The 25,225-nt window shown below is 42.4% G+C and overlaps 4 protein-coding genes across 6 annotated transcripts; 2 read left to right on the forward strand and 2 right to left on the reverse strand.

The window, feature by feature from the left end:
• Window positions 1-858: 858 nt before the first annotated feature.
• Window positions 859-9,320, reverse strand: nab (NGFI-A-binding protein homolog). 3 transcript variants are annotated; one of them, XM_036815492.3, is made up of 6 exons: window positions 8,661-9,320; window positions 4,099-4,371; window positions 2,761-3,644; window positions 1,838-1,929; window positions 1,392-1,467; window positions 859-1,306 (listed from the first exon to the last, which is right to left on the reverse strand). In XM_036815492.3, exons 1-6 carry the CDS (start codon window positions 9,016-9,018, stop codon window positions 1,064-1,066), a joined length of 1,926 nt encoding a protein of 641 aa, XP_036671387.3. In that variant the 5' UTR covers window positions 9,019-9,320; the 3' UTR covers window positions 859-1,063. The 3 variants fall into 3 exon arrangements, with proteins under 3 accessions (XP_036671387.3, XP_070852469.1, XP_065720237.2); XM_070996368.1 differs by having other exon boundaries at window positions 859-1,330; XM_065864165.2 differs by having other exon boundaries at window positions 1,134-1,306; window positions 1,388-1,467.
• A 730-nt stretch (window positions 9,321-10,050) lies between these two features.
• mas (trypsin-like serine protease domain-containing protein masquerade) lies at window positions 10,051-16,865 on the reverse strand. Its single transcript, XM_036816152.3, has 9 exons — window positions 16,756-16,865; window positions 14,923-15,095; window positions 14,342-14,491; window positions 13,988-14,284; window positions 13,485-13,640; window positions 12,495-13,427; window positions 11,345-12,254; window positions 10,797-11,074; window positions 10,051-10,729 (listed from the first exon to the last, which is right to left on the reverse strand). The coding sequence occupies exons 2-9, from the start codon at window positions 15,062-15,064 to the stop codon at window positions 10,407-10,409; spliced, it is 3,189 nt and encodes a 1,062-aa protein (XP_036672047.3). The 5' UTR covers window positions 15,065-15,095; window positions 16,756-16,865; the 3' UTR covers window positions 10,051-10,406.
• Window positions 16,866-20,138: 3,273 nt separating this feature from the next.
• Window positions 20,139-23,642, forward strand: Ero1L (endoplasmic reticulum oxidoreductin-1-like protein). The gene is made up of 5 exons (XM_036815609.3): window positions 20,139-20,571; window positions 21,025-21,288; window positions 22,026-22,711; window positions 22,770-23,078; window positions 23,143-23,642. The coding sequence occupies exons 1-5, from the start codon at window positions 20,431-20,433 to the stop codon at window positions 23,192-23,194; spliced, it is 1,452 nt and encodes a 483-aa protein (XP_036671504.2). The 5' UTR covers window positions 20,139-20,430; the 3' UTR covers window positions 23,195-23,642.
• Window positions 23,643-23,784: 142 nt separating this feature from the next.
• LOC108020036 (cilia- and flagella-associated protein 298) lies at window positions 23,785-24,785 on the forward strand. Its single transcript, XM_036816519.3, has 4 exons — window positions 23,785-24,159; window positions 24,258-24,527; window positions 24,590-24,706; window positions 24,780-24,785. The coding sequence occupies exons 1-4, from the start codon at window positions 23,785-23,787 to the stop codon at window positions 24,783-24,785; spliced, it is 768 nt and encodes a 255-aa protein (XP_036672414.3).
• Window positions 24,786-25,225: the final 440 nt, after the last annotated feature.

A 25,225-nucleotide genomic window follows, 5' to 3' on the forward strand; every position in this document is an offset into this window, starting at 1 on the left:
ACATGCTCTGGTTTCCCTTGAGATTCCAATCGCATCTGGCAGATGATTTAGTGTTTATAAAGAGAGAGTTCGAGAGTTCATTAAACTGCATACCCCAGAAATATCGGTCCCTGTTCTCCTCACAATTAAGATGCAATCACAACAGCAAATGGAAACCGATCTGCAATCATCATCCGATCATCATCATCATCAATAATGCCAACCAAATTTGCATGCCCCAGGAATTTGGCAAAAATTTGCATACCTAAGCCGTTGCCACAAGGGTGTTAATTTGCTCATTACCCGATTCCCAGATCAAACATCTTTATCGTCAATCCCGAAAATATTCGCAAGGGTTCGCAAGGATCGAAGGGAGGTTCGCCAGGATCTTAACTGACCTTTTTTGCGACGTCAAGAGGCGAACAAAGGAATTGCCCACAATCGTAAATGTAAACACGATCAGTCAACTTCAATGGGTGCAATTCTGATCTATGATCTCGATGATCTCTCAATTTGCCAAGATCAATGAGGGCAATTGTCTGGCATTGTCTTTTAGCGCTCTTGTCACCTCTCAATATAGACAACTCTATTGACTGTTTATATTTGGATCGAATTTATAGATTTATCTATAGACTTTTACCATATATTTAATTAGTTAATGTGGTCACATATGTAAATGTAGCACATATTTTTAAATTTGGTTTTCTATTTTCCTCTATATTCTGCAAAGAACTTATAATTCTTGAAAGTGTCTATGGCGAATTCCCCTTAGTTTTAGTATGATTACTTTTTTTATTTGGTATACGGAACCTTTTGAAACTAAAAATTAATTTGAAAACATTTTTGTTACTCAGTTAAAATGATTAGAAATTGTTTATTGATGGATAAATAATGATTTTATTACAGTGTTTAGTATAGATCACAGAGACTACGAACTAAAAATTGACTTAAAACACCTAAAACAAGATTTTCTCTTAGACGAACGTAAATTAATTGAATTGCACTGGAAATAAAACGATTTGGGTGTATGTATATCCAAATCTGGCACTACGAATGGCATCCATCCGATCCTCACCAGCTGCAGTTAGGCTTCCGGCGAGGCGGCGTTTCTCTTGAGGGCGAGCACCTCGTTCAAAGTGGGACTGAGTGCCAGGGCGGGATTGGCCACCGCGATGATGTTGTCCCCCGCCGCGGATATCACCTGGACCCCACTGAGAACTGGACCCGAGGCCGAACCACTTAGATCCACCGATTCCCTGGGCGGCGAAGAGGTCTCCATCCGTCGAGAGACGGGCGATCGATCACTTTCCATTCCATTGCAGGGCGTCTGTGGGTTAGAAAATGGTTTTCCCTTATTCTAAGGCTTTTCCCGGGGAGCGGAGTGCCCTCGTAGAGCTCCAACACATACTCACTGGCATGGTCGGCGAACTGGAGTTGCTGAACGAGAAGCGCGAGTCATTATCCTCATAGTCAGCCGCCTTGCCAAGTCTGGAACATATGCAAATAAAATAATATTTGATTAATACGAAACTATAGGTCTTAGTTTCTATTCATTTTTAAAATTAAGTCTAATCATAAAACTTTATATTTGTTTCCAGATAATTCTCTTTTTAAAATTATTATTCTTAAAATAAAGTTTGTGTCTTAAGTCTTTTGAAAATCGAATTTTAGTGATTCAGGCTTTGGTTTAATACTAATTCATAACTAAAGAAAAATGTAAAGTTAATATTTTTATTACATATTTTGGCAATTATTTAGTTAAGATAAAAACTTTTCTTATTATAAATTGAATTATTGATATTGCTTATGAATAATATTATCTAATCTTTGATGGTATCTTGTAGACCTTTATACTCACGAGAACTTGGCAATTTCCGTAAGATCGAACGGCGGCTTGGCGAACTTTTGGTACATGGCAAACAGATTGTAGCGTGAGTCCTCGACGGCTTCCTTTATTTATGGGTTGGATTTATCAACAAGATCGGGGATTAAAGTCTCTCATTCTCAAAGAAGCCAAATTGAAGCTAAGCGAGGCAAGGAGGCAGATGCGTGGAAAGTGTTTTTTGTTTTGGAGGTCAAGGAAGAAGACACGTGGATCGTTGGTTTTGGCAATTTTGTAGAATTTATTTATTGACTCAACAGTGGGAAAAGGTACAAGAATATATTGCAAAACGACTACTGACTAAATAACTTGGATAAAAATATATGAATATTTAACTAATTATTTAGGGTTAAGGGTTAGTGATTAGAATCATGTTAAGGATTAGTAAGTTTTTAATATATTAAATACCATACAAATCCGCACTAATACTTTACAAAAACATAACCATTTAGGATTATAAAAATTGCATGCCAATAATACTAATATTTAAAAAAGTTGTTATGGATTTAAGGATTATATTTGATACTTCATAACCATAACAGTTATTTTAGTGTTATTTAATCAGACTTTTCTACAACTTTAAAGGGCCTTTAAGACCAGATTAACTACTCAAGAGCACAACAAGATAAGTCTACATAAGTAAAAGATAAGGATTACGAGATATATCTAGTCTACGGACAAAATACTGTAGCGTAAATTTGGACCCCCCTCCACAAGTCGAGATATTCTGAGAAGAACCTCTCGACCAGGATTAGTAATTGTGTGCTGGCGATCGCGAAAGCTGCAAGGAAATTTTGGGTTATCAGGGAGCTCCTCCTTCCGGAGGAGAACTCCGAAGCGAAGCTGAAGCACTGCACCGGGCGATGGACCTACGGCTCTACGGATTCTAGCTTCCTTACCCGGTTCAAGTCGAGAGGCAGCTGGGCGGCCTCCGTGGAGGAGAGTCGCTGTCGCTTGGAGGGAACGGCAGTGGCATCACTGGACTCGCAGTCCGTGTCCCCGGGGCCAGCTCGTCCTCCACCCAATCCCGCTCCCTGGGAGGGCAGCTGGGTGAGCAGACCACCGTACCGAGCAATGCTGGCGGAATGCCCGAAACCGGCATCTTTGACAATCTGCCGCGCCAGGGGGAACAGCTCATCTCTGCGGGTCAGCAGCCAGATGGTCTGGGGATTCCGGCACAACTGGGCGGCCGCCTCATTGACGCACACCTCGTGCAAGGTCAGCGGCTTCTCCGGCCTCCGCTTGCAATCGAATCGCCCATAGATGGCCGAGTACTTACGGATCTCGTCCATGCGCCGCGGATCCTGTTCCGACATGGCGATAACCTGCTCCAATTCCCGGGTGGTTCGCTTTCTGGTGGTCTGCGCACGCGGTTCCCTTTGGGGCAACTGCCTACCGATCTTTTCAGCACACATGGTTATCCTCTGAATCTGCATTTCGGTCAGGACGGGGGTGAGCTGGGGAGAACTGGAGGACACCTGGTGGGCAGTGTTTGCTGGCAGGCTACTGTTCGTCGAGGGATGGGGACTGCTGGTCAGCGGGGTGGAGGGCAGGACCAGGGGCATGGGCACCGGTGGCGCAGAGGGACAACTAATCTGGGTGACCAAGGGACCAGCGGGGACGGTAACCGAAACGGAAGAGGGCACGGCAGCCGGGGGAAGCGTCGAGGGCTGGAAAGAGGAGGTGGCCGAGGGGTTGAACGAGGGGAACTTCTGGCGGGGCAGGGCGGGAGTGGTGTCCGGATTGAAGACCAACGCCGGTTTTGGAGGCGTTTCGCAGAGACCTGGAAGTAAGATTTTATTAATAACGATATTCTCAGGATACTAACAAAATATTTTAAGTGAATGTAAAAAAAGACTACTCTGATTAAAAAAACATACCTACTAAATCCTTAATCCATAATAATATAATATAAATTATTATAATAATCATTATTTAACTATTAATTAATATTAAATTAAACGATCATAGATCATAAAAGGATCTTAAACTTTGATTTTAGAATGGAGTTCTCTTTGCTCGTAGAAAAGTTATGATTTTGTAAAGTATCTAATACTAATTTTGGAATTTAAAAATTAAAACATTGTGCTATCATTAAAATTGTTGTTTATTCATTAATCCAATAGTCTAATCAAATAAATATAAATTAAACAATCCTAAGCCTTTCTCAAACCTCAGTTTAGCTTAAGCTTGAAGGTTCCGTATGATAATCCTTATAGTATAATATTGATCCTTACCCAAGTGCGGCAGCATGGGTCCCTGGAAGAGTCCCGGATTGTTGGCCCACTCGTGGAGCGCCTTCTGCAGCCGTCGGACGTGGAGCGGCTTGGAGGCCATGCCCACCAGGGCCATGATCTCGAGGAACTCCTCCTCGCCGGCGTCGTACAGCTGCTGCACATCGTCACCGCCCATTTCCAGTAGGGTGTCGTAGTAGGCCAGAAGACTGGCCCTCTGGAGGACCCGGTACAGCTGCACCTCCGCCTCGTTGCCCGGTCGCGATGTGGTGATCACTGAAAGACACAAACGAAAAAAAAAGAACAGGCTTGAAAAAGTTCCAGCAAAAAATGATATTTATTAAGTTCTGGCCTGCGACGTTCTCACAATGCTAACCGGCTATAAGAAAAAAATTTTAATTAAATTCGCTTTTTCTTACCCAAAAAAAAAAAACTCGACGGACGTCTGGACCCTAACCCTTTTTATCGTAGAGAGCCAGCCAAGGTAAAAAAAAAACTCGAAAAGCACACACAAAAAGGATGAGGCAAGAGAACCTGGGAACCAACTCATCTGCATAAGCATGGTGGTTCAACCCCTTTCGAGGGACCAAGGATCCGATACGATCCGATTTGAGTCGGCAAACTCGTTAGAAATGCGTCACGCATGCTGCAAGATACCTTGAAGGATTGCCAGGATCATTTTAATCTTAATTTTTTTCTTGGTTTTATCACTTTCGATTTTTAGCCCAAAAAAAAAGAAGGATATTTTATAAAGGGCAAGAGCAGTTCGTGTGAAATACATGGGTATATGGACTCGCTGTACCTACAGCGAAATTCAAAGAAACCCACTCTTGACTAGGCAGCGATTTATTGCTCATACTAATGAATCCCCCGATCGACGAGGCTGTTACTGTTATGGCAGCACAGCTCTAAATGGACGACGCCGATGACGAGGATGATGATTATGTCAAATCGTAAATAATTATGTGAGAATATTTCAGGCGGCGACAACGTCTCCAGCCAGCTTTAATTAATAGAAAAACGAGCTGGCCGGCTAAATTATAACAAACTCAGGGCAGAAAAAGCTGCGTACATCGATTGCCATCCTCTGTTTCCATTGGCCTTTTTTTTTATTTTTTACCTTGGTCATCTGAAAGCCACAAGCGCATCCACCAACGACCAACACCAAGGATGCGCACTTCGCGCCATTAACCCACGCTCCGCGCCATGGGGTTGTTACGATTTATGGCCAGGGCCCAAGAATAATTCGCATTCTTAGCCGCTTAATTGGGTATATCATAAATAGTTTGAAAACTAAAAAATATCAGCCCAGTTACATGGACTTGAAAATGTGGTTGTGGTCGGCTAACCGACAACTTTGATAGAGACTTGAAAGTGCTCACAAATGCCCGCTAATCCAGTAAACAAGTGACAAGGTTGGTGTAAACTAGTTTAACTAGAGGGTTAAATGTGGTTAAGGTTTCCAGCTTTGGTGAAATGTTGTGGATTTGATTTTAGCTTGGAAGAAATACATTTAAATTAAGAACAAATATTCTTAAATAAGAATTTTACAAAAAAAATATTTAAATATTTTGTAAAATTTGTGGCTAAAATTAAATACTATATGGTAACCTAGTAACCTCTAATCTAAATACATAATATGTTTGTATATTTTAAGCAGAGAACACAGGGGTTTTATTACTTTAAAAAATCTTTCAGATTTGATATTGTCTATACAACTAAATAGTGTTCATTATCTCATTATAAAAATTAAATCATTTTTGAAAACAAGGAAAAGAAATTGTTTTATAGAGTGACCAGTTGAGGGTTAATAGCATGGCCACACTTCACTTCTATGCGACCACTTGTCGTCCCACTCCCTCATCTTAACTTGGGTATTTAACGCAGACCTGCGTAAGTCGGGAGCCTGGTGGAGCGACAGAGAGGGGCATACGGTGGCAGCAATAAATAAATGAGACGTGATTTCAATACACAAATAATGCCGGGCAGGGAGGATCGTAGGATCGCGAGAAGAAGGGTTCGGTATGGGGATCGGTGGAACTGGGGACACTTTGTTGTGGCTGCTTCAGCTCCTCTGCTTCTGCGGATTGTTGCTGATTTTTTATTTATTTAATTTGCGGGTTTGGTTTTTTTTTTACCCACTGCTCGATGCTTCGGCCGCTGCTGTTGTTGTCATTTGCTAAATATGCTGTTTTTATGCGAACGGCAAATGGTAAAGATGGACAAAAAATTAACTGCAGTAACTTTTTAGTTGGCACTTGGCAGCAATAATGACATTCGACGCCACATACCAAGCAGCTGCCCAAGCAGCCAGGAGCAGAAAACGGAAAACCGCGAACCGCCAGCAGGATCGGCACAAAGAAAAAATATGGTATTACTTACAGGTATTATAGGAAAAAAATTTCCTATTTTAATTTTAATTTGTTTTTTTTCCATATTATATATTTTTTAAATATTTTTGACCTCGTTCAAACGGAAAAGAAATTTCGTGAAGATCATATATTGAGGACTAATTAGAAAACTTTTTCTTCCATCCTACAAATTCTATAGATTTTTGTTTTGCCATAAAAAAAGAAATATGAGATCTAAATATTTTATGCTCGTATTAAATAAAAGCATTCATAAATGCTTATAAATTATACTACATCATTATTAAAGAACTATAAAATATTTTTCACAGTGCATTAAGAAAATGCGTGTGAGTGCCAGTGTGTGTGTGAGGGGGCTAATGTGTGCGTGTGGAGCGGAGCAGTCAATCGTGCGATCGCTTCGATTATGGGCAAAAAGTAGACGCCGGACTTGGCAGACTTTGACTTGGAGAGTTGGACCTGGAATCGGAACCTGGAAGAACCTGGGACTTGGGACTTGGGACCTGGGTCCGAGTCTGAGCCTGAGCCCGAGTCCGAGTCCGATTCCTCATCCTCCCTTCCACTCATCGGCATCGGCAATGGGCAAGTAACCGAAACTATTTCTCATATACAACGATAAATTAAAAGCCAACTTTTTCAACGACCAAATTCTTGTCGATCAAAATTCCATTGGTGGCAATAACTTGGACCGTACGTGCCAATGGCCAATGGCCCCTGCAGACGGACCATAACCATAACCTGCACAGCGAACGAATAATGCCCACTCAACTTTTAAATGCATTGTTTTGGGGGTAATTACCATCTTAAGCTTATCAGTTTTGGAAATAAATAGGTCTCGTTTAGGAATAAATGTTCATATACTTAAGTAGATTATGGAAAGTTATCAATAGATTCGATGTTATTTCGGATAGTATTTTAAAGTAAAGAGGAAAACATTGGTATTATACAACTAACATATATCCTAGCTTTACTGTTAAACCAAATGAAATTCAATCAGCATTATTAATGGGTTATATTTTTTTCTGTGTGGCGACATCTTTTTCCCGGAGGTTGAGCATTTTTCCAGCGAGAACGCGTCTCGTTGGTTGACTCTCTTGCGAACCGAGATTTATGGATATGTTTTACTACCCTCATCGCTTGGGGTGAGTTTTTTTCCCGTTTCTTTTCAAAGTTTTTTCCTGTCACCCCTAAGACTATGGCCTATCATCATGAGGTTGATCTAACGGCTGCCTAGAAAACGGCATCTTACCTGGGTCTTGAACAGATCTCATTGGATGAAGTCTGCCATTGCTACCTGAAGGAAGCCTAGACCTTGAGCAGTTATGCAAAATAAGACACCCCGAGCAATCGGGCACCAAGGAAATGAAAGCAGGAACAGGATCTGCGATTTTTTCAAGACATTAAATTACCCAGGAAAGGCAACATTTCAGAGGCCTTTGTTATCTGACTAAGGACTTCAAGGACTAGGGACAAGCTTCTTGGATTCCAAGCGTTTTCCGTTACATAAATGGTGCCAAACAATGGAAGCTTGAGAAAAGAGCGCGAAAATTGCAGCATGTGGCTGGAGGAGATTTGCTTGGCTGCAGGGAAGCTTAATAAAGGCTTCGATGCGGTCGAAGGATCAGGATTGGGCACAATAACAGTTAAATAAGAGAACCCGTCTGACTTTGAATTAGAATTACAATTTTAAAAGTTTTAAGCAGACATTGATTTTATTCACCTATTTTTATTAAAGATAAAAATAAAAATGTTCCTAATCAAATCTATCTCTCATAATACTCTCTAACTTTCCAATTTATAAATAAAGCTATATTTTGAATAATTTTAAAGATAATTTTATAGAGCCGCGATATCTATATAGAAAAGTTTACCTTTCAAAAAACATGTGGCACCCAAAACTAAATTACGTATTAAAATTCTTATTAGATAGCCAGGAAATAATTCTTTTAGAAAACCTCCATATATTATCCACGACTGTACCTAATATTTAACTAATTCGAGATATTTGATTGTGACATCCCAAACCAAGTATGGGTACTTAACTTAAATATTTCGGACACATTTAGAATACTTTAAAAAGCTGGTTTTTCTATCCACAACTGTACCTAACTTAAACTTCAGTTTGATAGTATTTATGATACCGAAAAGGATCACTTTCACTTTAAAACAAAATTTAGTATTATACTAAGTACTTACTTGTTCCGTTCGCATTCCTTCCGAAGATCTTGCCCTGCGGACTCATGATAGGACTGGAGGAGGCCGACGGAGCTCCCGAAAGGGATCTTTGACCCTCGGATAAGCCGCTGGCCAGGGACAGATTGTACAGATCCTCCACCTTGTGAATTTCCAGACTTGTGGTTAGCAGCTGGGACTGTGTGGCGGATGCGGACGCGGATACAGATGCGGATGCAGAGGCGGATGCGGATGCGGAGCAAGTGGAGGCGGCTTGACTGTGTCCTTTGCTGCTGGTGCTCGCAGCTGGCGATGGACTGGATGTGGATGTGGTGGTGGCCACCGCCGTCGTGGGAGTTGTGGGATTTGAATTCGCCTCCATTGCGTTGACAACCCGTTGATAAACGATGTCGAATTAAATTCTCGCGATTTGTACGAAAGACGAACAAAAACCAGGCACAAACACAAATAACCAAAACGAAATGCATGCAAACTAGGATCAGGGATCAAGGATCTTAGATCAGGGTGAGTACTACAAAGCTACGCTTAACTACACTAGATATTTGTATCTCTCAGGAGAATATAAAACAGAAGAATGTAACGGCAGTAATGAGATTCGCGTCAGTTTCAACGATCTCTGCGATCCGCTCAGCTCGAGGCCAGACGAACTTCTGTTCTCGAATCCCAGAACGGACATCTCAGGAACCCTTTTGGAACCGGCCGAGGCCAACGAAGCCCAGCGAAACCACCCGAAGTCCACACGAGTGCCATGCGCTTTCGTTTTCTTTCAGCAGGGAAGTATAGTTTGTTATAACTCGGGCGAAAAGGGTTAAAATCAGGGATAAAAACAAAACAAAACAAATCGTATAGAGGGTGAGGGACGTAGGACATTGGTTTCCACGTTTCCACTCGAGGGTTACTTTTTATCTGGTGAAGCATACGATTCTCTTATTAGAGAATGCCTCTCTTCTCTCCAAAATTGAGCGTTTTTGAGTGAGTCTTTGTGCTCCGCCTCTTGAAAATCACTCAAAGATCCGACAGCTTGGGTGCCTAAGAGCCCTTCCTGAAGATCCTTTTTAAAAACACTTTTTTTGGTAAAAATTTCCGTTAAGTCTGCTGGGAATATTTAAATTTCTTCAAATGCAAGATGTGCAGTAATTTTTCAGCAAAAAAGAGGGAAAATAAATAACCCTTTTCTCGTGTCAAATTTTTCAAAAAGTATCTAAAGATTTTTTTCCTTATGTACTTAAATAATCTTCATTATTTTACAGCCGAATGAAGTAAATTTGAATAGTTTTTGAAAAAACAAAACGTCTTTTCCGTTAATTTTTTTAGTATAAAGATCTTTGTTTATGAGTAAAATGAAATAATCATGATACCAGCTTCAGGTCCCAACCCATTTTCAAACACATGCTTATATAACTGAAGATTTTTTGTATTTATTTGGTATATACAAAAACAGTTTACCATAGGGCGTTATCAAATAGGGGAATACTTTTAAAGATTGCCGTCTACGCTACCGATAATCGTAATAGTTAATATAGTTGTTTTCTGGGTTTCGAGCCATTAGAGTTAGGGTTAGGTTAGGTATGAATAGATTACACTAGGATGGGTTTACGTTAGCAGTCGAAGAGCGGGAACCCCTTAAAAACAATCGTAGGCAACACCGGGCCTAACTTTTTTTTGTTGTATTTTTGGCCAGGAAATTGCCACAAGAGCGGGGTTCCTCCCGCACATGGTGTCTGTTTGTCCTATGCGAGAGATTCCTCACTATAAGTTATTTACGCTGATGATCTGGTTGATCCAGCCGATGAAAGAGGAAGTCTTCACATAGACGCCGGGCACATCCTGGCGTCCGCAGCCGAATCCCCAGGAAACGAGGCCGGCCAACTCGTAGAATCCATCATCCTGGCAAACCAGAGGACCGCCTCCATCACCCTGGCAGGCATCGTGTCCCTCCTCTCCGCCGGCACAGAAACTGGAGGCGGGCAGGATGAAGATCTTCTCCGTCACGGCGTTGACCTTTCGGATGCACTCCGTGTCACTAACAATCGGAATCTCTGCCTCACGTACTCGTAGGGGAATGGGACCAGCTATGGAAAAGGAAGATCAAACATGTGAGATTTTCTAAAAATGATTTTAAGGTCATGTTAACAGTACCTTCTCCCATGTATCCATATCCGGTCACAGTGCATCGCTTGCCCGCCGCATGGCTGACTCCTCGAGCCGGGAGACACACCAAGCACACTCCATCCCGGAGCTCCGCTTGGCCATGGAGCTTCAGCAGTGCAATATCGTTGTCCAGGGTCTGGCTGTTGTGGTTGTGATGGATGTAGGTGGTGGCCACGCGCAGGGTTTGAGCCCCGGGACTGCCGTATTTCCTGGTCAGATCGTAGTCGCCCACACGCACATAAATGGCATCCCCGGAGCGAACAATGCTGAAGAGGTAAACATAAAAGATGTTAGAAGGTTAGAAAAACAAACTTGTGATCACTTTCTTCTTGATTTCGAGAACTTTTCTTCTTGAATAAGTGAGAGGACGAACTCTTAAACTAACTGCATTTGAACTTAACTTTCATCTCTATTTAAAAATTTATTTATCTTAAAGAACTAAATGAAGAGCACTCTCGACTTGATTTCAAGAACGTTTCTTCTCAAGTAAGTGAGAGTGGCTTTTATCTGTTTTAAATTTTTCTGGGTTCACTTACTTGGTGACACAATGGGCTGCCGTGAGGACCCACTGGGTTCCGATGAGAGCTGCTCCACAGAGGTATTGATTGAGGGAGTTGATCAAAGCCACCTGCCAGCACCACTCCCCATTCTCGCCATCCTCTCCGCCCACCACGCGAGCTCTTCGCCGCCCACTGAAATTGGACTGAAGTCCATGGAGCGATCTCTGTTGCTGATAGTACTCTGGATAAACCAGTTCCGGCTGGTTCATGGACTCCTGGTGATTGTGATAGGAGCGCAGTTGGTTGCTCTGCAGGCTGCTGGATTCGACAAGGTCACCCAGTTTATCGTTGTGAATTTGGATGGGCACGATGGCAGATCCCAGGACCAGTCTTTCATTAGATTTGTTGAAGTTACCGGAGTATCCGGCGGAGGATGTGATCTGACGAGCTGTTCGCTGTACTCCGTACTTGGCACGGGCGTAGGAGACCAGGGAGAGAGCTTGGGATTGGGCTCGTCCTGTTCGCAGAGTTCCCTTGACTCCGCAAACGTACTTGGAGTAGACATGTGGCCTTGGGGTCGTGGTTGTTGTGGTCGTGGTAGGTGGAGTCGTCTGAGGTTGTGGTGGAAGTCCTGCCGGTCCCGAAACTGGATAGTAATCCCCGTAGTTGGGCGCCGGCGGCGGTGGCTGGTAGGGATTTTGATGATGTGGCGCCATCTGCTGTGGTGGTGGTGGACCCTGTGGCGGTGGGTTGTTCATGTAGGAGTAGGGTGGCGACTGTGGCGGATACGCCTGGGGTGGACCAATGGGTGGTGGAGGCGGGGCCGGATAGTAGGCGGTATCGTTGCGCGTCTGGAACTGTTGCTTCTCCAGGATCTTGCTCTTGGGCGCACAGCAAATCTGGCCGGAACGCTTGCAGCGGAACATGTCAGTCATCTCGGCGTTTTCTGAGGGTGAAATATAATATTTATATCATCTCAAATAATAGAGGAGATCAATTCAATCTCAAATTCTTAAAATCTGGGTATTGAAACACAAATCGAGATTGATTCATCTGTAGTTCAAGAACACTTTATCTTGAAATTTGAACGCAAGAGTACTTTTGTCTTGATTTCAAGAATGTTTCTTGACTTGTTTTAATTTTGTTGGTTTTGACTTGTTTCAATTTATCCAATTATAATACTCACTGAAGCAGGTGAAGCTGAGTAGGCTGACGATACAGGATCCAGGGCATTCCTCTCGCGGATCGGGACTCGGAGTGTTGGGCAGGACATAGGGTGGAGCGGTGGGTGGGGCCGTGGGCGAAGGCGTGGGCGGCGGCAACTTGGGTTTGGGTGCTCCAGCCCTCGAGTTGTCGCAGCACACGGATCCCTTGGCACAGGTTGTGGGTGTGGAGACCAGAATCGAGGGTCTCTCGCAGAAGGCGGCCATGATGTTGAGCAGACAGAATCCTGGACAGCGTGGCACTTGAACTGGAGCCTGCGGTGGCGGTGGTGGAGGAGCTGGGGAGTTCAGAGTGCTTTCCGCAAAGGAAATGATCTGGGAAAGGAAGTCACCTCCTCCTCCGCCGCCCCCTCCTCCTCCGGAGGTGGAAGCTGGGGGTGGTGGCGGTGGAGAGGCGGGACGGGCAGGTTTGGCGGGCTTGGCGGCCGGTTTGGGTGCATGTTTGATGGCTGGCTTCGTTGGTGGGGCCTTGGAGGCGGGAGATGCCTCAGAAGCACTTCCGGTCACACAACAGCTTCCTTCTCCCGGACAAAAGGCCTCGGAATCAATGTCATCACAAAAGATGGCGAATATACCATTCATGCACTCGCCCTCGCATTCCTTCAGCACCTGACCCTGACCCTGTCCGGACTTCAGTTTGTTGCTCAGTGGTGGCTCCTCCTCCTCGCCATCCTCCTCCGTCTCCTGATCCTCATCCTCCTCGGCCGCCTCCGTGGTAGTGGTTGTTGGATGCTTCTTGTACTTGCTGGGCTTTGGGGAACTATTATTGGTTCTGGCCGGTTCCGGAGTTGTGGTGGTGCTGGTGGTAGTGGTGCTACTAGTGGACGTACTGGAACTCTTGGAGGGAGCCGATTTCTCGGATAGCGTCTGATTGGGCTTCAAGTTGCTCATGTGTTCTGGTGGCACAAGATAAATTAGAGTTGGAGTAATAGTATTTAATGGTGTTTACTTACTGGCTGGAATGTAGATATCCTTGGGCAGCTTGCCATTGGAGTACTCATCCAGGGAGACGCAGCACTTGGTGCCCTCCTTGCACAATCCATCGCTGGTCAAATAGGCCTCACAGTACTCCGCTATGCGGTCCGCCACGCAAACTCCAGTGCAGTCCTCTGTAAATATCAGAAAGTACAGGGTATTACTTAAAATATTCTCAAGATATAAAAATATTTTCACAGTAATTTAAGACAGTTTTGATCAATGTAAAAAATATTTACATAGTTATTAGATTAGATATTTTAAATAGAAAATATATATGAAATATATAATATTAATAAACAGTATTTAATAAAGGTGCTTAGAATTTTAAAAACAATTTACATTAATACTCTCAAAGAATCTTTTCAAAAACCCTATTCTCTTTTTAAAAGAATTCTAATCGTGCTATGATTATACCCGTTTTTGATTTATAACAGTGTTAAGTATGGTTTACTATTTTTAAAGTATTTCTCCAACTTACTGTTAGCATCCTCCGCCTTGGTGGCCTCCTCCTTGTCCTTTGGCTTGGCAGTGGCCACCTTCTTGGTGGTGCTGGGTTTCTTGGTGGTTGCCGCTGTGGCTTTTGTGGTGGAGCTGGTAGCGGGTCTCTTGGTCTGTGGTTTTGGCTTGGGTTTTGGCGTGGTACTGGTGGTGGTGGTGCGCTTTGTGGTGCTAGTGGTGGCCGCCGTAGTGGTTGTCCTCTGAGTGGTGGTGGTGCTGGCAGTGGTTGTGGTTTTTGGCGTTGTTGTGGCCCTGACAGCAGTTGCATTTTTGCCAGCTACAAATATTTTTTTAAAATACATTTTAGAGGGATTGTTTAAAAGTCTATCCTTACCTGGAGCATTCTCTATGCAACACTTCATGCTGGCCGAAGGACAAGCCACATCGTCTAGAACTTCGTAGCATATCAAAGTAGCCAAAGTGTGGACACAAACTCCAGGACAATCCTTGGCATCTGCTGTACTCGTTATGGTATCCAAAAGGCCTGGGAAGAAAGCGCAATTTTATAATTGTTAAAGATATGTTATGACCTTAAATTGGAATCGAGGATGTTTTCTTTAAAGGTGTCTAAAAACATTGTGCTCATTATGTATCACTAAGATACCTATTTTCCATTTAAAATTAATATTAAATATATGTTTTACTGTTCGTTTTTATTATTTCATTCATTCGAAAACCATTTTTGTAATACTTAAAATAGAAAGGTTAATTTACATTGAAAGTGTATTTCGGATTTCCTTTTAACCACAACTACTTTCTTTAGTTTTTAAATTTTATTTTTCATGCATTTTATGGATGATTGAAGTTACACTTAATATTTTTAATACGTTCCAAATAAAATCGCTAAAATATTGTTCTATTTATTTAAATTGCAGTCTTTTTTTGAAAAACCTCGTCTTATTATAAGACTCGTACCTGATAGAAAACTGCCAGCCAGTGATTCATCCTGAGCCTGCGATGGCGATGGTTTACTGATCATCAAAACGCCAAAGATCAGGGGCAGAACAAGGCGGCTCATTGTGCTGTGATGTCTTTGCATATTTCGATGGGTCATCATGGTCAGCACGTGCTCATTTCTTACCAAGAATCTGCCAGAGATAGAAAGAGAAAGAAAGATGGAGAAAAAAGGTGAGATAATTAGCGGTGGTCAAGTGAAAGTCGAGGTGGCGGCAATGGCGACTGAATCATCAAGATTCCCGGGGCCAAGTAACCCCGGCCCCCAAGTGACGTAATGCGGCAGCTTGGGGGCATGGTCATCTGCCACAGGCATCGGCCCAGAGATCATTGGCCTAGAAAGAGGCATCATCATCATCATCATCGAGATGTTACCTCTAAGAGGCAAGGTGTGTGATAAGCCCAAACCAGTTTATACACCTTGGGTGTGGGTTCTGGTTCTGCGGGGCAGGTGCCCCATTTCAATATTACGTATACGTAGCGGTGCCAGCCAACTAACGGGCCACTCCAGCTCCATTCCGGCCATAATCCATGTATCTGGGTTGCCCAGAACGAGTATGGTAACGGCTAAAGAGAGCTGTAAGCCAAAAACCCAAAACTGGTTACACACACTCGATAAAGACGCAGATGAAGACCATGCAAATAATTATGGGCAGTCGGAGAGGTCGGTAAAAGCCAGGGCATTCTTGGGCCACAATTAACGAAACGAAACCGTTTAATGAATGAAATAGAAAGTACTTAGTATGAAATGAAACCTCTGCCTCTGCGATAGAGATATCTCGAGATCTGTCGGCACTCAGCGAAAGTGCACTTGGGGTTTCGGAAACTGATGCGGTAGGGGAATTGGAATCGGAATCGGAATCGGACTTCCACAATCACGTGCGTTTTTACAAAAGCTTTCTACAAACCGGAAATTTCTCAACGCGCCAGGAAAATAGTATTATGTTTATTTGGCCAGCTGATGGCAAGGGCTAGAAAGTGCTAGCACGAATTTTGGGTCAAGTAAGCCGTTTCTCCTCCTCTGGGTAACACATTCCTGCCCCATTCTGTCAGTCCACCACGCCTACGCCACCATGAATACCAAGTCCGGCACCAAAACCAAAAACTGGGTCAGATGCATAAGGCGCGACGGCATTAACATCGAACGTATCGTTCTTCTCTCTTTCAGTTCGTTCTTCAGTTCTTCGGGTCTTCAGTTCTTCGGTTCTTCGGTTCTTGAGTATTGTATGAGAATCACTTGGAATTCCACTTGGCCGAATATGTATATGAATTTGAATTTCACGCCAGGCGAAAGAAAAGAAAAGATTTCTTTCAAAACAAACACAACCGTTTGGCTTAACTGTAAACGACACTCGGGTCCAAACACTATAACTATCGTAGTTGATTTGTCAATTTGCAAAACGATTCTTATTTTCTTTTGTTTGGTTTCTTTCGTTTTTAGCACTTCCATAAAATTCCCGAACCGACCCGAGAAATAAAAAAGACACGCGAAGAAACGTAGAAGACCACGTCAAAGAGTTGGAGGAATTCTTCGCCTTAGGCTCGACGGTGGCTCACGAACAAGTTAAGCGACTTCTGTTTCTCGAATGGCCAACAACATCATCATACCATCCCATACGATCCCCATTCCCGTCTCTTTTCTTTCTTCGGGATCTTGAGATCTTAACGGTAAGTTGGCAGACGCATAACTGTGAGCTGGCAGCCAGGAGAATTGGTTTCCATCCGGAAATCCACTTTAAAGTAGTGCTAGCCATATGCAAAGTCCAGCGAAAACAGGTAGGAAAAGTCACTCACAAAGGTTTATTAATATAGAACGATCCTCGGGTATGCAATATCTCTTTTTTGGATAATAGATTTCTAGAAGATGCGATCACGACGCGACTGCACCTTGCGAAAGCCAAAAGCCGACTGACCAGCACTCAAGGTTCTCAGCGATGGTAAGCCGCCAAGGCCGGGAATTCTCCGGAGAAAGTGTGTGGAAGAGGCCGCGACCACCTCTCTCCCGAAGAGCGGCGATTGTCCCTCTCTTAAGACCATCACCTGTTTACCTGTCTCACACCTTTTTTTTGGCCATAAAACATAGGTTTATATCTGGGGGATTGGTATTTCCAAGTCTTAAGAAATTGCCACTTTACAGCCATTTTGCAGACACTTTTATTAGCACCCTAATATCTCTTTTCGCAAACGAAAAAGAACCCCCGGAGTGTGCCTACTTTAGCGGATTAACGTTACCCCTATCCTGAACCGATAATTTCTGCACATTTGCATTGTGTCCGCGGCTTAGTTATGCAAATCTCAAGTGCCTGGCTTGCATATATTTTTTGGCCAACATCTTGTTACATATGCTAATTTGCAACTCCTGATCTCGAACCCGATCTTGAGGAGCTGTTGACGTCGCCCTGTTGCCAAAACATTGCAGTTTGCAATTACGAGTGCGCGAATCTAATGAGCAACTAAGTGCATTTGCATATGGCCTGGGAAAACTGGGTAAGCCGATGAGCAGGGGATTTGCGGTGAGTAGGGGAAATCAGTCAGTAGATTTGCATAAGAAGAAGAAAATAGTTGTTAATTAGGTTGGTGGTTGAAATTATATTTGCAAAATATTTACCTATTAGATTTTAATTTCTAAGAAAACAAATACTTTTGAATAAGAATTCTACGAAAGCATAGTTTATGCTTTTTAAGATAATATAAGGCGGTTATGTTTATCCTAAAATAAAACATTTTCGGGACTTGTAAACCATACAACTATAATATTATATGTTACACTAATAAAGGTTGCATTTTTTTATTGATGTATTTATATGTCGTTGAACTTCGAATTTTTACTTACTAACTGCTAATAATACTTATTAATTTTTTTTAAATATTTAGTTTTATTACCTGATTTATTATTATTAAGGTACATGTATTTTCAGATAGATAGGTTTGTTATGAAGCTTTATTAATTAAATCAATGTTTAGAATAGCGAGGTACTTGCTTATCCTTAATTTGTCAGAATACGTTGATATAATAACAGTAATAGTACACTAAAATTGGGATAGGCACTATAAAATACTAATTAGTATCGCCACCCATTTCCTACCCATTGTCTAGCCTTTTCTATGCGTAATCCGATGTCTAGGCAAATGAGCAGAGAGACAATCCTTCGTGTCCTTCGCGGATGTTCCCAGGCTCGATCCTTTCGATCGATCCCCCGAGAGACACGCAGCCGTCGCGCATCCTTCGTTTCGGGGCAAAATCTTCTCAAGACAAAACTTCACACGACCAGATCGGCTAGAAATTTGAATAAAATGCTGCATAAAAAAAACCGAAAGTGGTATAAAAAAAGTGAAAAAACTTCATCAAAAAAAAAATCGAAAGAAAAAAGTATTTATCATTCCGTGCGAGTGTGAGCGAGATCGTTTTGTACCTGGTCCCAAGGACCTCAGGCAAATAGATAAGGAGTCGGCGGTGGTGGTTTGGCCTTCGTCCTGCGTATGCAAATCGCTCGCCCGAGTCCGCGATGATTCCTTTTCAATTCGAACAATGCCGAGGGTCGCCGCCCTGTCCTTTGGCCACACATGTTTGTCTCTCCGTTTTTTCTGCATTAATCGTCCTATTTGAAAAAAAATGATTAAACCCTTTCGTTCGGTACATTTTTTTCGGTGATTTTTCCCCGTTTTTTTTAGGTTCATCTTTTTTTTTTTGCTTAAGTCATCCCGTTGTTGTAATTTCACTTTTTCCGTGAGAACTTCTGATGTGTTCGGATGGAATTAGGAAGAAATAGGAAGCTCAGGTGTGGAATAATAGGAGATTTTTTTTGGGGAAAAATATATTTTGATCGAAGAAAACCGGAATACTTACAAAGAGAGAGTATAAGCTGGAAGAACCATAGAAGAGGACGAGCATAAATAAATATAAAACAATATATTAACATCTTAACAATATAACGCTTTACATCTTTATGCAGTATTAAAATGTAAAAGCTAAATAATTAGAAATATGCAAAATTTTAAAACACTAAAAAAACTTAAAAATATTTTTGAAGTATTAAAATTCAAAACATACTTTTTAACATTTCGTAAATTTAACTACCGACTTGAATTTTCTTTCCCTTTCTGTTGCGGTTAAATTTAATTTAGCTCGTCGAGTCCATTTTCCTTAAGACCCAAGGCGATTTATGTTGAAATAATCGAGCTGCCAGCATCGCCGTGCCCTGCATCCTAAGCAATTCACCCCCCGGCGTGATGTACATACGATGATGATGATCTTGGGCTGGAAAGGATTCAATTTGAGTTTTGACCGAGTTTCCTTAATTTGCATACCGAGGGTCGCGAACTCTTTTGAGGGGTGCAAGGGTTTGTCATGGGAACAAAAGATGCATTCAACACCGAAGAATAGACGAAATCAATATTTGAGGTAATTAATTAACAGCATCAATATTGGAGAGAAGAAAACCCATAACAATATTCACATTTAGCAATCAATTGATTGACGATTGAATGTTATCTTGAATATTATCAGCAAAAGTCATTTGGCATGGCGGTATGATCGTATTTCAATTCTAAATTGGAAAACTTTTGCAGTGGGATATGGATTGGGTGATCAATGTAAGGTTTTTATTCTGAGAGCTTTAATAAATCTTAAATTTGTTTATAAGACATAATAACATATTTTTTTAAAAATATTTTAGATCATACTATGACAAAACATTTAAATTCATAAAAATTAATACAAAATGTAAAATTTTCTTAGAGCCAAATTAATACTTAAAAAAAACAAATTTAATAGAATAACTAACAAATATAAATATTATTTACTATTAAAATTATTTCAAAAATAGGTATAATATTCTTTTCAAATTCTGATGTTTTCATTGATTCAAATTCAGCGGTCTTTGCATTTGTTCTTTTTGGTTTGATCTGGCAACCTCTTCCTGGATATTGTTTCAGCCCTGAAAAAAGGGTTGCCTTTTCTACACCTTATAAATAAATTGGCGGGAAATTCAAATGTGTTGTTTGAGAATTGACCATGGGGCAAACTTGTAACAAAACTTTTCGTTTTAATGTTCTTTGAGAAGCTGAAAATTAAATAAAAATTGTGAATGTTAGCTGAAATAACAGGTTTATCTTCTATTTAAAAACACCTGATGTGAGGTGTGACCGCATTGCGCATGTCCAGTTGTGGTATTTTGTAGCACTGCGGTCACACCACGCCAAGGTACGTGTCCAAAATCATGAATCGAAAGTAAATCAACAATGCTGCTGCTGCGGAACGTAAATACTCGCTAAACTCGTGAAATTGGCCCAGTGCGAATCACAGGTGCTCGTCTCGGTGGGGAAACCACATTCAGATGCACTTCGTCGGCGAAACGGAGAACAACTGAGCACGCAACAACAAAAACCCAATAACAACAGAAACAGCGGAGAGCGCCAGTCACATCAATAGTCACACAAATAGCATCACTTATCTACAAAAAAATAGTAATGACCACACGCACAGTGCAGCGGAACCTGTGGGCCTCCGGTTTGGTGGTCCTGATCCTGCTCCTTTATTGGACGGACTCCACAAGAGGATACTTCGCCGCAATCGATGAGGAGAAGACCAGCAAGAACTGCTTCTGCGAGGTGGGTTTAAATCGGATTAGTGTATATAGTATATGGGAAATTTAGGCATATGGCTATACCATATATGAAGAGGGTTTTAAAGAACTATAAAGGTAATTTCATCATAGTTTGCCAGTTTTCATGACAAAATCCTTTCCCAAAGACTCCTTATGATGTTTCAGCTTCTGATTTTTGTTTATTTAATATGTTAACTTTCACAAGCTTCTGAATTTTGTTTATTTATTATGTTAACTTTCACAAACAAATACTTCTTTAACTTGTATCATATTTGAATTTTTAGAAATTAAAAGGCAGGTATTAATTTTCGAACTGCTATCAACGTTATCAAGAAAATAAACGGGTTAATAAATTATCTCAAATCAAGAATGCAAAGATATGCCTATTTTTCGCATGTAACTATAAATATACCCTGTCATCCCCACCTAAACTGTATGATATTTATACTTTTCACAGTTGGAGGGATCTATAAACGACTGCAGCTGCGATGTGGACACGGTGGACCACTTTAACAACATGAAGGTGTATCCCCGGCTGCAGAGTCTGCTGGTGAAGAACTTCTTCCGCTTCTACAAGGTCAACCTGCGGCAGGAGTGTCCCTTCTGGCCGGACGATAGTCGCTGTGCAATTCGGTTCTGCCAGGTGGAGAACTGCGAGGAGCAATCCATTCCCCAGGGCATCAAGGACAAGGGCGAGCACAAGGAGAAGGCGGCCTTTAAAGTAAGTGCCCGGGTATTTCCATTTCCGAGTTATCAACACTACGGCCCTTATCTGAAATCGGTGGTACTCCACTATCTGCCTGAAAACTCAATGGGTTTTGCAGGTGATTTATTTATATACGATTGTTTGCGGCTCCACAAGAATGACCGGATCTGTAATCTCCCAGTGACCGTACGCGGTTAATGATGTGGCCTGTGATTTTGTTTTTAATGCTGACGTGGTTTTAGTATCTCATTAAGCGTTCATCCGCCCCTTTTCGATATTGGATTTAATTATCTACAAAACAAATTGATTTACTTCGGATTATACTATATGCTACAATTTAACTTGAACAATCCTAGTCTTAAAAATTCTAAAAACTGATAATATCCAAAATTGAGTAATATTTAAAATTAATTTTTTTTAAGTTGAGTTTTTTAATTGCTTTGAGCAGAAGTGTTTCTTATCTTCATAAACAACACTTAAATTGTTGACTTTTTTTCTTGAGTTTCAGACGCATACATTGTGCAAAGAAACAAAAACCAGATATCTTCAAATTAAGAGATAAATATAAGTTACGATAATGCAGTCCGAGAATGTATTAAATTTATGTATTTCTGAACACATTTATCAGTTTTGTTAAAATTCAATAAGCCCACTTCAATGTAATAATGACTGACTTACAAATTCAGCTCGGTTGTTTGCACAACTGCTTAACTTACCTTACTGACTTCCTCAACTGCATCTTATCTTTGCAGTACACGCGGGAGGCGCAAGGGGACAGCGGAGCCTGCTCGGATGGCGAGGATTTCGACAGCTCTCTGGGATTCCTGGACACGAGCATTAGCGACCAGGCGCACCGAGAGTTCGAGCTGTGGGCAAAGCACGACGAGGCGGAGGAAGACTTTTGTATAGTGGACGACCATGAGGAGGGCTCCCAGTACGTGGATCTGCTTCTGAATCCCGAGCGATACACCGGGTATCGCGGAGAGTCGGCACACCGCATCTGGAAGAGTATCTATTTGGAGAATTGCTTCGGTGGCAACAACGAAACGGCCAATAAGTTCTCCAGTTACGTGCCCCATATGGATTTGCGGGACGTGTGCTTGGAACAGCGCGCCTTTTACCGCATTATCTCAGGTCTCCACTCCAGCATTAATATCCATTTGTGCTCCAAATATCTGCTCTCCGAGTCGAAGGACTTCCTTGATCCCCAAGGCATCTGGGGTCCAAACGCCAAGGAGTTCAAGCGACGCTTTAGTCCGGAAACAACAGGTGGCGAGGGTCCGCACTGGCTGCGGAACCTCTATTTCATCTATCTGGTGGAACTGCGTGCCCTGGCCAAGGCTGCACCCTATCTGCGTCGCGAGGATTACTACACAGGCATAGCCGAGGAAGATGAGGAGGTCAAACTGGCCATCAACGATATGCTGACTGTCGTTGAGTGAGTAAAGGCTTCTTCTCTTTTGTTAGAAAATCATTCATATAGTCTCTTCTTGCAGAAATTTCCAGTCCCACTTCGACGAAAACGCTCTCTTCAGCAGCGGCATTGCCTCCATTAAGTTCAAGCACGACTACAAGGAGAAGTTCCGCAACATATCACGCATCATGAGCTGTGTGGGCTGCGATAAGTGCAAACTCTGGGGCAAGCTGCAGACCCAGGGCCTGGGAACTGCACTGAAGATCCTGTACTCGGAAAAGCTCAATCTGGCCACGGAAAGTGGCCTCTGGGATAAGCCGCATATCGAAGCGGATCCCATCTTCAGGCTGTCGCGTACGGAGATTGTGGCTCTCTTTAATGCTTTTGGCAGGTAGAGTAGTCACACGTTTTAATCTTTAAATGCAGCAATTTTAAAATGCTCCATTTTCTTGCAGATTATCCAACAGCATATACGAGATGGAGAACTTCCGGCGCGTGTTGAGGTAACCCATTCAGCCCGTGCTAACCGAGTGACGGCCCGGATCCCATACGCTTCACAGGAGCAGCTCTGCGCCGCCGCTCAGTCTACTAGTTAATTTATACGCACATCGCTGGGGATGCATCGTGGGCATCTTCCTGAATGCGGTTTCCCTTCCATAGTTCGTAACACATGACCGGCCAGAGGCTAGCAACCCCAGGATAGCTGCTTCCCTGTACATACAAAACTATTACCCTAGGCTATTTGTACTTTAGCGCACCGCACCGTATCACCCTCATAAAAAAAAGAAATGACAAAAAATAGCCCAGGAAGGATGCAGGTGTTTATTGTAAGTTAGGATAGTATTTATTGGAGGAGTTTGTAAGCAGAACTTAATGAGAAAGTAAACGCATTGTGCAATAACTCGACCTTACGACACAAGGATTTAAAATAAACGTGCAGTCAGATGTTTTGAAACCCCCTTTTTCACGTCTCCATCGATACGGGGCCTAGCAACCGAGTTGTTTGCTTTTCCAGCTATCGGCTTTTTTGACATTTGCTAATAGCTATCAGGTTGATCTGCAGTCGATTGCTCTTCTATCTATATATTCTGTGCAAAATGGTTATTCTAAGTGTGAAACGCGGAGACGAGGTCCTCTTCTTGTTTGAGACAAGCGTTAATGAGAAGACGGATTCCGTGCTGAGGGATCTGGTGGCCCTCTACAATGGTCAACTCAAGATCCAACGTGTCTGCATGGAGATCGAGGAGCTGGCTGAACATGGCACCATGCTGCCGGGTGAAATGATTGGCCTAAACGAGGACCAGAGAGAGGAGCTTAAACTAAAGGATGTTTGGGCGGACAAGTGCATCCCTTCGGGTGGTTTTACTATCAACAAGGATCCGCTCCTTCGTCGCAATGGGCAGCAGCCCTCTGAAGCCATGCAGAAGGTTCTGGCAAACGCCATAACCGAAGCTAAGGCCATGGTGGATAGGGTAAGCTATGAGGGGTACGGTACTTGGAGGTACCCCTTGATAAACTATAGAACAGCAGATATTGTATGGGACAATAATTTAACCCTCTTTTCCTTTAGCGACTGGCCAAATCCTCAAAGACCTTGACCCTAAAGATCGTTGAGGAGGCCTTGAACCTCCTGCGTGGTGCCGTGACCATTGTATATCCCATGCAACTTCCACCCCACGACACCATTCGCATGGAGTTCACCAACACCGAGGATCTGACCGGCACCCAGGCCTCCAAGGAGGTGATTGAACCCTCCAAGGCGCAGTTTTGGTTTGCAGGACGACAGATGCTGATGGGAAAGCTCATGAGCGAGTACTTGGGTGTTAACGACAAGACTAAGGTGAGTAGTCCTATAAATAGTATCTCCCCCTTTTATAAGTCAACCCTAATACATAATACTAGGTGGTGGTAAAGCTCAATCAACTTGGTGAAGGACCACCGGCTCGCGAAGCTGTGATCTCCGATCCCATGCGTAAGGAAATGATGGCCGCAGCCTTTCGTCGCCAGGAGGAGCTCAAGGTGAGTTCAGCATTTTATAGAGAGAATTCCAAATGGTGTTTTATTTGCTATAATACGATTATAAGTATATCAGATATAAGTAGGTACTGTTGCTCCTTCGATTTAACTAGTTTAAGAAAACGTTGAATATTGCATAGCAACAAAGTCGAGAGTTAAGGCGAATCGGATGCCTATATCCTATATGTCTAGACGAGGCTGCTTCCTTGGTCTGTCCTGGTGTTTTTTTTCTTTTTGATTCAGCAGATGTGAGTTGGTTTATGCTATATACTCTATATAAATGCAACTTTGTCTAAGGCGCATCTGCTGGAACTGTTAGATTGGGGTTTTTGGGTAAATAAAGCTCGGCCATCTCATCGTTGTTCATCTGGGGGCTATAAATTCAGTATATAAGTGTGATTATCCTTATTCAACCAAGAAAAGTAAAGATCCGTTCCATTTCTCTGTTAGTTGGTGTAAACGTTGTATAAATGCGCTGAGTAGAATTTAAATTCAGTTCCCCTTGTACAATACACAGGTCCT

This window comes from Drosophila suzukii, chromosome 3 (assembly GCF_043229965.1).
Source record: "Drosophila suzukii chromosome 3, CBGP_Dsuzu_IsoJpt1.0, whole genome shotgun sequence".
Classification (NCBI taxonomy): Eukaryota; Metazoa; Arthropoda; class Insecta; order Diptera; family Drosophilidae; genus Drosophila; species Drosophila suzukii.

Bases quoted from the DNA above. Each gene is read 5' to 3' on its own strand.
- nab (XM_070996368.1), bottom strand. From the start codon at position 9,018: ATGGAGGCGAATTCAAATCCCACAACTCCCACGACGGCGGTGGCCACC. The intron at 4,372-8,660 runs GTAAGTACTTAG...TGTGTCTTTCAG, and splicing joins AAGGAATGCGAACGGAACAA to TGATCACCACATCGCGACCG. The intron at 1,468-1,837 runs GTGAGTATAAAG...CATATGTTCCAG, and splicing joins ACGGAAATTGCCAAGTTCTC to ACTTGGCAAGGCGGCTGACT.
- mas (XM_036816152.3), bottom strand. From the start codon at position 15,064: ATGATGACCCATCGAAATATGCAAAGACATCACAGCACAATGAGCCGC. The intron at 13,428-13,484 runs GTAAGTAAACAC...TTGTGCCACCAG, and splicing joins GGATATCTACATTCCAGCCA to AACACATGAGCAACTTGAAG. The intron at 10,730-10,796 runs GTACTGTTAACA...CCTTTTCCATAG, and splicing joins ATATGGATACATGGGAGAAG to CTGGTCCCATTCCCCTACGA.
- Ero1L (XM_036815609.3), top strand. From the start codon at position 20,431: ATGACCACACGCACAGTGCAGCGGAACCTGTGGGCCTCCGGTTTGGTG. The intron at 20,572-21,024 runs GTGGGTTTAAAT...TACTTTTCACAG, and splicing joins GCAAGAACTGCTTCTGCGAG to TTGGAGGGATCTATAAACGA. The intron at 21,289-22,025 runs GTAAGTGCCCGG...TTATCTTTGCAG, and splicing joins AGGAGAAGGCGGCCTTTAAA to TACACGCGGGAGGCGCAAGG.
- LOC108020036 (XM_036816519.3), top strand. From the start codon at position 23,785: ATGGTTATTCTAAGTGTGAAACGCGGAGACGAGGTCCTCTTCTTGTTT. The intron at 24,160-24,257 runs GTAAGCTATGAG...CTTTTCCTTTAG, and splicing joins CTAAGGCCATGGTGGATAGG to CGACTGGCCAAATCCTCAAA. The intron at 24,528-24,589 runs GTGAGTAGTCCT...ACATAATACTAG, and splicing joins GTGTTAACGACAAGACTAAG to GTGGTGGTAAAGCTCAATCA.